Source organism: Dama dama, chromosome 22 (genome assembly GCF_033118175.1).
Source record: "Dama dama isolate Ldn47 chromosome 22, ASM3311817v1, whole genome shotgun sequence".
In the NCBI taxonomy this organism is placed as follows: domain Eukaryota; kingdom Metazoa; phylum Chordata; class Mammalia; order Artiodactyla; family Cervidae; genus Dama; species Dama dama.
The window spans coordinates 49,410,515-49,423,344 of record NC_083702.1 but is presented as its reverse complement, the minus strand read 5'-3'; the positions used below and the strand labels follow the sequence as shown (position 1 = coordinate 49,423,344).

Here is a 12,830-nt window from a genome sequence, read left to right as displayed (position 1 = left end):
CAGTACTGCCTAAGTATTCATATGAAGCACATAGCAAAATGGTTACTAAAAGGACAGGCTTTTGGGTTAAACAAACCAGGATTTAAATCCTAGCTGTGCTACTGACTTGTAATGTACCATTGAATAAGATCCTGAGTCACTCTGAGTCTCATGGCCTCACTTGTAAGAAGGGATATAAAGATACCTACCTTAGAGTTAATGGCAACTTAAGATGACATTTGAAAAGACCCTGATGCTGGGAAAGATTGAGGGCAGGAGGAGAAGGGGATGACAGAGGATGAGATGGTTGGATGGCATCACCAACTCAATGGACATGAGTTTGGGTAGACTCCGGGAGTTGGTGATGGACAGGGAAGCCTGGCGTGCTACGGTTCATGGGGTCACAAAGAGTTGGACACAACTGAGCAACTGAACTGAACTGAAGATGACTCATGTGTAGGATTTAGTGCAGGTGTGTGGCACATGGTAAGTGCTTGATAGATGTTAGCTCTTAATAACTATTAGTTGTTAAGTCATCTTCTCTATAGTTGTTCTGCCTATCTGATTGTTGTTTTGTCTAATTCCCTCACCACCATCCCCCCTTCTCTTATCCCTTAATTCCCATTTTGCACAAGGTTGTGTTAAAGAGCCTTTCTGAATAGTGAGATGCAGTTTTCAATATCATTCACAATAGTGTGGACACAGCAAATGCTGCTTCCTGTTACACCTTTTTCCTTATCTATTAAATAACCACCACTAACTACTTTTTACATCTTTCTGGACTGTATATATTTAGGATTACTGATCAGCTACTTGAAAGTAACAGTGTGAAAGAGTCTCTTATCTTTCATCATAATAGGTCAAGAGTTTTAGGTAATTTGTCTTTATGGTGTTGGCCTCTGAATATCTTTATTTCTTGTTTTTGGTTGGTGTTAGAGGTTTCCTGCTCAGACATGGATAAACAAATTGATTCTATCTTATTTTCTAAGCACATTTAAAACAGAATCTATGACTGAATCCACTCAAGCCAGAAGGGTTTTTTTTTACAAATTAAACAAACATTTTCTATCTCTTTCTGATAGCCCTGCCTGAAAATGGGATTGCAGATTTATTTTTAGGGACCACATTTTTCTGTCTGTGCTTTTCATATTTCCTACAGAATTGAGTGGTTTTAAGCATTTAAAAGTCTGATGCATGTAAAGCTTGGTGGTTGGGAGGAGTTTCCTATTTTCTAAGCTCATTTTAATAGAGGTAATTTTTGTCTATATAAGAGAAAATTGGTAGACATTTGAAATAAGCTGGTATATATTTTAAACAAAACAAAAACCTGCTGAGTAAAAGCTGTCCCTGGTGGAATTATTGTTTCATATTTTGTAGGACCTTTAACTTGAAGGAAGTCCTGAATTCTATTGGCATTCAGACTTGTGTTGAGGTTAACAAGACCCTAATGGAGAGAGGTTTACCAGCTTTAAACGCTGAGGTTCAAGCTAACCTTGTAGGCCAATTCTCAAGCATCGAAGAAGAGGACAATCCCATCTGGTCTTTAATTGGTGAGCCCATATACTTTTATTGGTTTCTGCTTCAATGCCAATATGCTTTACCATGCTGGCTTTGGCTAATGTTAAATATCAGTCAAATTTTAGTCTTAAACAGATTACCTGCTTCTCTTGGTGAAAAAATATTGAAAACATGAAGAAAGCATTAATATTTTCAAATGTTTGGGACTCACTGCTGCTTATGTGTGTCTATATAGTGGAGTGGGAGATGTTTCAGGGTCTTCTACCTTACTACCCAGCTGATAGGGTTTTATGAAGAAAATAACATCATGCTGCCATCATTTTAAATTCCTAGATCAATACAGCAATCCAAACCAGATGGCGGTATGTTCACAGAACGTAGACACATGCTCTGATGGAAGCTAACCTGTGTGAGCTGAGGCCCCTTGCTTGGTCAGGCTTAGAAAGACTGAAAGTTAAAAGGGCCATAGAACTGAGAGGCATAGTGGTGTGTGTGTGTTTTTTTTTTTCCTACTTGATTGCTAAGAAAATGAATATCTCAGGATCAAATTGTGTTGGTGAGTTGGGGAAATGGAGAATGTATCAGGACGTTTTTCTGTTACCTGTGACAGATAATTTAAAACTCTACAGTGGCTTCCCAGGTGGCTCAGTGGTAAAGAATCTGCCTGCCAAGCAGGAGACCTGGGCTTGATCCCTGGTTCTGGGAGATTCCCTGGAGAAGGAAATGGCTATCCACTCCAGTATTCTTGCATGGGAATTCCCATGGACAGAGGATCCTGACGAAATCCCATGGACAGAGGATCCTGATGGGCTACAGTCCACCAGGTCACAAAGAGTCAGACTTGACTTAGTGACTAAACAACAACAAAATGGCTTAATCAGGAAGGGACTGTATTTGCTCATATCACAGAAAAGAGCAATTGGGGGAATTGGCTGCCGGTATAGTTAATCAGAGTTCAGATGATGTCTTGGCACTGTTTCCCACTGTTTCCCCCTCAGCGCTGCCTTCCTCTGGGATGGCTGTCTCTAAAATAGTCTCTTCCCAACATAGCAAGGTGACTTCCACTCCAGCCTGCATCTTTCCATATTTAAATCAAGCAAAAAAAAAAAAAAGTTAGTTTCCCTCCTCTCTTAGCTCAAACTATAACCCCAGAATTGAATCCCATAAGCTCCAGTTGGTGGTCACATCCCATTTTTGGTGGCCAGAGTGGAAGAAACTTAAGGTGAGTCAGCATTACCTGAACACCTGATCTGAAACTAGGGAGGCAATTGTCCCCACCCCCCCCCCCAACAGAATCAGGGTGCTGCGGCCATAAAAAGGGGATGAGCGTGATGTGGGGGACAAAGCAAGTGTCAGCTGCAGTGGGAGAGGAACAGATGGAGGAAAGAGTGTGGAGTTTGATTATCTAAACATTCCAGGAGGAATCTGCATGTTTTCAAAGCACCGCACTGACATCCCTAGGAACACACACATTGGTTATTGTTTAGCTGAGATTCTTAAAGGGTGTCTTTCAACCTTATCCCTGGGGACATGGGATGCTGGCGATCTAAGCCACCCAGGCCACTTAAGAACTCTGGTGTGCAGCACGTGGGCTTTGAGGGCTGGCAGTGAGGACAGTCACACACACAGCATACCCTCAGCCGCCCGTGGCCGGGCCCTGCCCTGCATGACCTTCACTGCTGACAAGCATGTCACAGCCTGTCATCTCTGGCTGTGCAGCCAGCACGTGGGCCATGGTGCTTTTCGGAGGAGGAAGGGCAGGCTGTCAGCCGTCTCTGCCTCGTACCAGGAAGTCTCATGAGGAGGATGGGATGCATCTTTGCTCATCACGATTTCCCCAGACCATGGGGGGGGGGGCCAGAGATGACCTTTAATAGATATCTGAGGTGTCAATCACAGATTGGCACTTGCCATCTACTCTACCTCTCTAAGGGTTAAATCACGAGCTGCTGCAGCTGCTGACCTCCAACACCCCCTGAAAGGAGTTCAGGATAAAGAATAGAAAAGAGGCACTCCATGCTCAGGGGGAAACTGGCAGGATAGGACTTCAGGTAGTTAGATATTCTCCAGAGCTGATTTTATGAGCCCAATTCATGTATCTCCTCATATCTGGAAAAACACTAAAATCCTTCATACTGATGACTGTTTCTCGTGACTAGCAGAAGCTTCACGAGACTAGCAGAAACCTTTCATAAAAATGTATTTTTGATTACATGCATTCCCCCTTCACCAAAATCACATATACTGGCCCTTTCCCCTATGTCTTTAGAACAGTCTCTCAGAACTATCTGAGGTGCTGTCTCCCAGGCTGCAGTCCCCAATACTGCCCCAAATAAAACTCAAGTTGCAGCCCTCACATTGTGCATTTTTTTTTACAGTCAGCAGTGGAGTGGATGAATGAATGCATGGAGACTGGGAGCAGTCAAGCTGAGGCCATATAACCTGCGGGTCTCAGGGTAGGGAGTCTTCCTGTCTGACTCACATTCTCCCCTGCTCTGATGGGCACCCCAGTCAGAGCTGGAGCCCTGCTGCCCGTTGGCAGGCTGGCCAGAGCCTCGGGTATTCTCTGTACCCATGCTTTAGCTCAGGGAGCTCCTGGCAGCACCAGAGAGAGAGGGGGAAGCTGGGGGCCAGGAGATGCCCCACCCCGAGGAGGCCTCTTAAAACCCAGTCAGGCCACTTTTTTCCACCCAGCCCTCCCTATTCCAAGTTTCCTGTTCTTTTGCAAATTGAAAGTATTTTGTAACCTTGTTCAAAGTATTGTTGCCTAGCAACTTGCATGACTCACTTGAGCTGTCTCTCCCTAGGCTCAGGAAGCCAAGGGCATGTCTTTGGCAGGGGCTGGGTTTGGCTGCTCCTAAATGGACAGACGCTTCCATCACTTTAGTCTTGGCCTAAAAACTGACTCGTCCACAGAAGAGACAGAACTACTTGTCAGCATAATAACAGTTTTGAAAGACCTGCATTCTTTAAACAGTCTCACAGAAAAGTGTCCGGACCATAACTGTGACAAAAATAGACCCGGGCTCATGAGAGTTGAGCAGCCAGCTTAACGGGAAGTTTAGTGAACCATTTGCTCTGAATTCTCTGCCCACAGAGGAGCTAGAATACATGAGACCTTAGAGCGATCCCTGGGACAGAAGAAGGGCTCCAGCTTAGCCCTAGCTTTCCTCCTCTGTTGTCCATGGTACCCACAGTCTGTCTTCTGTTCTCAGTTTATTTACAATAAAATCACAAGTCCCACTGTGTTCTTAGCCTTTAAAAAAGATAATTAGAAAGCAAGTTTTCTTTCAAACCAATTTTTTCAAATGTATACGATAAAAATAATCTATGGATTACCTGCTGTGGAAATTGTTTGCATGCTAATAGCCACCTACATTTTTAAAAAGTAATTTTCAACTGTACAAGTGATCCCTCCATGAATAATTTCCTCTTGTTGAAAACTTATGGATAAGGCTCAGGTCTTCTTCAGCCCCCATTCCTCTCTGGCTCCTCGTGTTTTCAGTTTGGGGTTTATCTTCATAGACCTTTTCATTCCATTCTCACTTCACTACAGTCATCATTTATGACTTGCCTGCTGACTGCCAGACCAAGGAAATGAAGGCTAAAAAAGTGGCCCAGCACTCAGAAAGCCTACTGTCTGAGAAGTGAGAGAGAGAAATGTTCAAATAACAGTAATAAGGTGTGAGAGTAAAACAGATGGTAAGGAAAGCCACAGAAAGGAGGTGACTTTAGTATCAGCATGGATGCTCTTGACTTTGGCAGAGATGAAGTGAGATGGAAGGGCATTCTAGTAACAGGGAATAGTCTGGGCTAAGATATGGACATGGGACACCGGGCACTTTGAGTTCTAGGTCAGATCTGGCTGAAATGTATGATTTGGTGTAGAAGTGTTTGGATATAAGAATTTCAGTAATATTACAGTTGTCTGTATTAGATGAGTGTATTTAAATGGCAACCCACTCCAGTATTCTTGCCTGGAAAATCCCATGGACGGAGGAGCCTGGTTGTTTACAGTCCATGGGGTTGCAAAGAGTCAGGCACGACTAAGCAACTTCACTCACTCACTCATTTTCCTTAGAAAATGTTCTTATTTGTGAGATTTCTGTTTCCAGAGCCAGAGAATGTCCTTGGAGCAGCTGGGCTGGAGCAGGTCTGGCTGGTCCAGTGCCATCTGCCCAGGACACGGCGGTTTCCCTTTTTAAGCATTTGCATGCATTTGTGACATCTTCTCAAAGCAGATGCACTGAAGCAGGAAGAGTGGAGAAGGTGGTAGTGTCAGTTGGGGGGGTCCTTCCTCAGTGCCTCCAGATTCTTGCCCACATGGGGGGTGATCATATAATTTATTCTCTAACCCAGGACACTGTTGAAAGTGCTCTTTTTAAGAAGACCGGGACAGCAGGTGTCAACTTCAACTGTCCTGAGAAAACCCAGATGTATGTTCACCTTTGCCATGTGGCAGTTTGGGCTCCCAAGTCTGCCAGATCAGTAGATTTTTCCAGAAGAACCAAAAATTTGATTTTCTATGTGAAAGCCCCTCATTTTAGATAGCTTCTGTTTTTTAGAAAAACACTGTCTGGGCTAAACTAGCAGTCCCAGTTTACATACTCAGCTTTAGGATATATAACTAAAATTATGGACATTTGAATTTTTATAAAAGATTCCCCACTCCACCCTGAACGTGCTGTGCATGTTTTATTAGCTATTACGGCATGACAGATTTCCCTGACTCCATCTATCATTGCTCACCAGTCTGTGGGGCAACTAGGCAGTTCATTTGGTCTTGCTGGACCGAGTGTATGCATTTATGGTAAGCAGCTGCATGGGTAGTTAGCTCTGCTGGTCTCACCGGGGCTGTCTCAAGTGCTTGGGATTTGGTTGGTTACTGGTTGGTCTAGGATGGCCTAAGATGGAACAGCTGGGCTTCCCTCGACATGGGTTCTCATCTGGCCCATGCTTGTTTACATGGTGGTGGTAGGCAGAAAGGGAAGATTCAAACCATGCCTCTTGAGCATGGAACTCACACACCATCACTCTGGCCACATTCTGCATGGACCAAAGCAGGTCAGAAGGCCATCCCTGATCCAAGGCCTGGGCACCCAGACTCCAGCCCTGATGGGAAGAACTGCCAGGCTACCTTGGAAAGGGCATGAGTATAGGGAGGGGGTAAAGAATTGAGGATGTTGTTGCAATCCATCTACCACAATTACTATTCTCATGTTTAAAAAGAACGTGCTTTAATAATAGGACAGATAAACATATCTTCTTTCCCCCCCAGATAAACGAATCCAGCTGTACATGAAAAGCCTGCTTTGTCTGCCCAGCCCTCCCAGAGGCATGCCTCCCGTGCCAGGAGGCCTTGCTGTTGTTCAGCAAGAGCTGGAGTCGCTAGGCTCGCAATACGCAAACATCGTGAATCTCAACAAACAAGTGTACGGACCATTTTATGCAAATATACTCCGAAAGCTGCTGTTCGGTGAGGAAGCCACAGGGAAGGCAGAAGCTTCTTCATCTACTAACTAAAGAGGAAATGACATTGGATAAGAGACTGGAAGCCCAGCACTTAGGTACCCAGTCTGTTTCCACCAGTGGCATTACAGATGGGGCACATCCTCGATCCTGTGTGAGGCAGTGTTAGCCCGAAGTTGTGTAACCCAGTAATGTCAGCACTGCAGAGACATGCACATCACAATGCCCCTACATGTGCACCATTTTCGAGTCCTAAAGAGACTTTTTAACAAACAGAAAGCAATTTGTATTTAATTCTATTACGTATGTAATACTTGTAAATGTTTTCTTAAGCATTTATATCTGGCTTATTCATTCAACCCTTAAGGAGTTGTATTTCCTCACCTGTTACTATCAAATCTAATGATTTTTTTTTAACTTTGGTACAGCTTCTTAAAGGGTTGAAAGTTGTGATCATAACCAAGGGGACTGACATTCTAAATAAATGATGTGAAGTAAGGATAATTGTATTTGAAATGTACAATTAAATTTTATTCATATGTAATAGAAACTTACATAGTAAGTCCTCAAATTCTACAAATATACCTAATCACATTTGGTGATACCGATGGTCAGTATTTGTTTAGAATTTAAATGTATTAAATACATTTTTATGCTACATACAAATTTTAGATAAAACCTCCCTTGATGATTTAATGGAAATAGAAACAAACCCCTTCTAAAATCTCATTCTAGAGGGTGGATTCTTCTTGCAACTTAACGCTGCTCTCTGAGAGAAACACTTTTTGCACACATCTCTTTGTGAATGTCCTTGCATTTCTCAGGCCATTAGTAAGGTTTATATACGATTTTAATATTTTTACATAAGGAAGGAGTGGTTTGAACTGGTAACTTGAATTTACTTGTAAGAAGAAGTTGATAAAATGGGACCCCCATTCTCAGTGAAATTCACATCTGAAAAAGAAACTGATGAACTTTGGATTCTTTTTCTTCTTTACGCAAATACCATGCTGGCAAATGCCTTCTCTGTGGATTTAATCCTTACCCCACCGTGACCAAGAAGCTCTTCTCAGTACCATCATCATTTGCCATTCTTGCGTATTAAACTTTGCCACGCTGGCACTGCTTGTCAGGACCCTGGAGAAATCTGCTTGTCTTCAGATTACATGCTTCTGAAGTGTTGAGGGAAGCACTACTGAAAAATGCTTTATTTGCATAAAACGCATTTTTGATGGTTTGATTTTCTGAGGACTCCTTGAACCTTAGTGGTCTGGTGGAGAAGAGCAAGTAGGAAGAAAAAGATCAATCCTTCTTCCTTCCTTACCTCCTCTTCCTCACCATGACCTCTACCATTATGGTGCTCCCTAGTGATTTGATGAAGGCCTGGGAAATGATTGTGTGGATAACTTATCTCTGATCTTTACATTTTGGAGGGATCTGCCAAAGTTTGAGGAAATGTAGAACATCAGCTTTTTTCTCCCAGTGACCAATACATAAATCACCATTCTGTCCATTTAAGCAGCTATGTAGAAGTGGAATTTACTGAACAGCACATCATTGGTCTTACCCATTTTTTCCCTCTTCCTGTATGTCCATTCTGTTTCCTATGCTTAGAAATCATAAGGTGCTGTAGATTTTTGTTTGCATTTTCTCTTAAGTTGAAGTTGTTTTCAACTGTTCACTCTGAGGCCTGGGTAGCCCAGAGGGTCTGAAAGGTAGTGTGTAGTGTGACTTTCTGTCACCTTCCTGGTGAACTGTATATTTAACTAGACGACCAGGTGGTATACTTTTTTACTATCAGATTGGAATCCAGTTGGTATTCTTATATACTTGATTATACTATAGCTGCCAGCAGGAAAACAAAGTGCAAACATTTTTTTTTTAAATGCATTTAAAATGAAGGGCATTCTGCTTTTTTTTTTTTTTTTAAGTGGCAAAGTAAATCTCAATGTCCCAAGTCTGGATTTAAGCAAGTACATTTATTAGGATTTTTAAATCCTGTCCTTTAGCATGTTGTTTATTTGGTTTTTACTTAAATGTTTACTTTTACTTTTGAGAATTTTCTTAACATGGTCTTGTTTTGTAATGTCAATTTTCCTAAACACCATACACACATTTTCATTCTTCTACTGCTAAACATGTATTGTGCGCACTAGTTACATTTTAAAACATTAAAAATTATTTCAAGATAGATGGTGTCTCTGTTTTCTAAACCACCTTTGGATAGCTTGGGGCTGGAATATTGCACAGTCTTTATTGCAGTGGTTCTAGAAGGAATCTTCTACTTAATGTCAAAGCCTCACAGACATCAATCATGTTCATTCACTCATTTAGTCAACAAATAGCTATTGAGCATCTACTATGTGTCAAGAAGTATCCTAGGTATTTAAAACACAGATGACTAGACAGACATTGCCCTGAGAAGTTTGTAACTTAGTAAGAAGAACAAACTCATGAACAATAGCAATAAAGTGTAATTTGGGCTATGCTTTTAAAATAAGTACACACAGTACAGAAAGCGAAGAAGAACTAAAGAGCCTCTTGATGAAAATGGAAAGTGAAAAAGTTGGCTTAAAATGCAATATTCAAAAAACTAAGATCATGGCATCTGGTCCCATCACTTCATGGCAAATAGATGGGGAAACAATGGACACAGTGACAGACTTTATTTTCTTGGGTTCCAAAATCACTACAGATGGTGACTGCAGCCATGAAATTAAAAGACGCCTGCTCCTTGGTAGAAAAGCTATGACCAACCTAGACAGCATATTAAAAAGCAGAGACATGACTTTGCCAACAAAGGTCCATCTAGTCAAAGCTATGGTTTTTCCGGTAGGCATGTATGGATGTGAGAATTGGACTGTAAAGAAAGCTGCGTGCTGAAGAATTGACGCTTTTGAACTGTGATACTGGAGAAGATTCTTGAGAGTCCCTTGGACTGCAAGGAGATCAAACCAGTCAATCCTAAGGGAAATCAGTCCTGAATATTCATTGGAAGGACTGATGCTGAAGCTGAAACTCCAATACTTTGGCCACCTGATGTGAAGAGCTGACTCACTGGAAAAGACCTTGATGCTGGGAAAGATTGAAGGCAGGAGGAGAAGGGGACAATAGAGGATGAGATGGTTGGATGGGATCACCAACTCGATGGACATGAGTTTGAGCAAGCTCTGGGAGTTGGTGATGGACAAGGAAGCCTGGCGTGCTGCAGTCCTTGGGGCTGCTAAGAGTTGAATATGACTGAGTGACTGAACTGAACTGACACATAGAGGAAAAATCACTGGACTCTTTCACGGATCGTCCTTGAGCTAAAACATGAATGATAGGCAGGAACTTGCCTAGAGACCAAGAAAGGGAAAGGCACAAGAGGCCCAGTGCACAGGAGGCACAGTCGTGGAGAAATGGTGAGCCCAGGGAACAGCCTCCAGAAGAGGGGGAGTGATTAGAGGAGAAACAAGCAAGGGAAAAGGCTTCTGTATGTCATGTTCATATGTGTGGGGTTTGTTCTGAAAGAGGTAAAGAATCATGGAATGCTTTGAAAGTTGCAAACAATTATGTTTTGGAAAGATTGTCCGGACAAAGCACACTTGCCATTGGTGCTAGAATATCATGTGTTGTGTGCGTATGTGTACATGCCCTCACACCTGGATACATGGCACAAGCAGTAGAAATGGACTCGAGCTAACAGGCGGAAAGAGAGTTTATTGGGGAGATTTACATACTTCACCGAATCTATTTTGTTTGGGGAATTAAGCTTGGCAAATGGGTAGGAACTAAGGCAATGCAAGCTCAGGGCCTCAGCCAAGCAGGATTCAGAGATTGATTTCTCAACTGTCCTTGCTGCTTTGCCTCATTTGCTCAAGACTTAAAGTCCAAGATATCAACCTTCAGTGGGACAAATCTCTGTCAAGGGCAAGGCTTTAATTTGCATGGGATGGAATGAGACAGTGGCTGACACTTAGACTCCCATGTTCCCACCAAGGTCACTCAACTAGCGATTTCTTTCAAATAAGAAAGGTGTCCTGAGGAGCAGAAAGAGAAAAACAAATCCACTATCCTTTAGATTTATGAGGTCTTTTGAATTCGAATGGGAGAAATGTGTGAGGAAACCCCTCTCCCCATCCAGTCTTGCCTCTAAGAATGACACTGTAAGATGATTCCAAGAAGGGCATAGTCAGTGAAATCAGCCTTTACTGGTGTGCGTTGATGAACTGCTGAACAAATAGCTCTCAAGTCACCGTGGTCTCAGCATAGCCTTATTTCTCAAATTGTAGTTCCAAGTTTAGGGAAGGTTGGTGTATGTATTGAGGACCTTAATCCAGCTACTCAAAGACCCAACTTCCATCCATCTTATAACTCAGCAGGCCTCAAAACCTTCAGCATCTCCTGAATCACTCAGAAGATAGGGGAAATAAATGGATTGCCCACTTCTATTTATGATGCATCGGCCAGAACTCAAAATCATCTGGCTCTAAGTGCAAGCAAGTCAGGAAGATGTGTCCAGGAGAAAAGAGGTGGACGTGGGTATTGGGTATTGGGTATTGATAAGCATTAGCAGTTTCTACCTCAGATCCCACCAGTTTCCTTGAATAAGCTCTATGAATCCTCTTTTCTATGAAAATAAGTTTAAAGTCATGTGTCTGCTCTGATCTTTTAGTATTAGCTCCCCAGAGCACCGAGTTGAGAGGATTTTGAAGCCAAATCCAGGATAAGCAGTAAAGAATTCTGTGGCTGATTGGCAAAGTATGCCATGAGTGTGGGGCCTGCCACATTTTCTGCAACATATATTTTTTCACTTGAATCCTCCTTAAAACAAAAATTCAATCTGTTCTACCTCTGGGGATGTTAAGTACCAACAGTTCCCACTCGTTAGTCAGTAAAAGTAGCAGGGGATTGAGAGTCAGGGCACCTTTGAATTCACTTCTTTTTCTCAGCTATTATGACCTCAAGTCAGCCTTCTAGTCTCGCCGTGAACATCGATTTCCTACCCTACCTGCCTGCCTCACAGAGCCCTGCTGCTGGTGCTGAGTCGCTTCAGTCGTGTCTGATTCTGTGAGACCCCGTAGGCAGCAGTCCACCAGGCTCCTTCATCCCTGGGGTTCTCCAGGCAAGGGTACTGGAGTGGGTTGCCATTGACTTCTCCATCACAGAGCCCTAAGTGAGAGTCAGATGAGATGTATTTGAAATCGTCTACAAACTTCAGCATAATGTGGCCAGAATACATTACAAAAGCTAATTTATTAGTCCTAAATCTCTTTCAAGCTTCAAGAGGTTTTAGTGTTGTGAGATGTGATGATCGAGTACTTAAGTACATAAGACCAAAAATTGTCAACTCTCATCACAACCATGGTTCATTAAGCCCAATATTGTCATTGGCTGAGGAGCTCAAGGGTATGTAGAGACTGCAGTTATTGTCCTTGATGTCGACTTCAAAGGATAGTGACACAACCCAACATGTTCCAATTTCATTTAGTAAATCAGGTATGACTTTATCCTCCATGATTTAATCTAACCTTTTAGAAAGTACATTTGTACCAGCAACTTAGGCCCTCTTGTTCTCTACTTTTCAAGTGAAACTTTATCTTTTCATGTCTAAGCTTGGTATGTTAGCCCTGTTCAGCTTTCAAGGGAAAGGGATCTAGGGATTTATTGCAAGGCTTTAAGAAGAAGAAAGGAAACCTGGGAATCTGCCAGCAGTTGCACCTGCAAGCATGATAGAGAAGTTGAACATAATTTTTTTCTTTCAGAATTTAGCAAAATAATTACTTACCACATAGACTAAGCATTTTATATAAATGGTCTCATATAACTGCACAACTCTGCTACAAGGCAGGTTCTATCATTATTTCCATTTGTGCAAAATG

The 12,830-nt window shown here is 42.4% G+C and overlaps 1 protein-coding gene across 2 annotated transcripts in view; it reads left to right on the top strand.

The window, feature by feature from the left end:
- TCP11L2 (t-complex 11 like 2) overlaps positions 1 to 7,475 on the top strand; it is a 36,503-nt gene extending 29,028 nt beyond the window's left edge. For both annotated transcript variants that reach the window (XM_061125450.1, XM_061125449.1), the window contains 2 exons: positions 1,357 to 1,529; positions 6,776 to 7,475. In XM_061125450.1, coding sequence (XP_060981433.1) covers positions 1,357 to 1,529; positions 6,776 to 7,020 — 418 coding nt within the window. In that variant the 3' untranslated portion in view covers positions 7,021 to 7,475. The remainder of the gene's footprint in view (positions 1 to 1,356; positions 1,530 to 6,775) is intronic.
- The last annotated feature ends 5,355 nt before the right edge of the window (positions 7,476 to 12,830 follow it).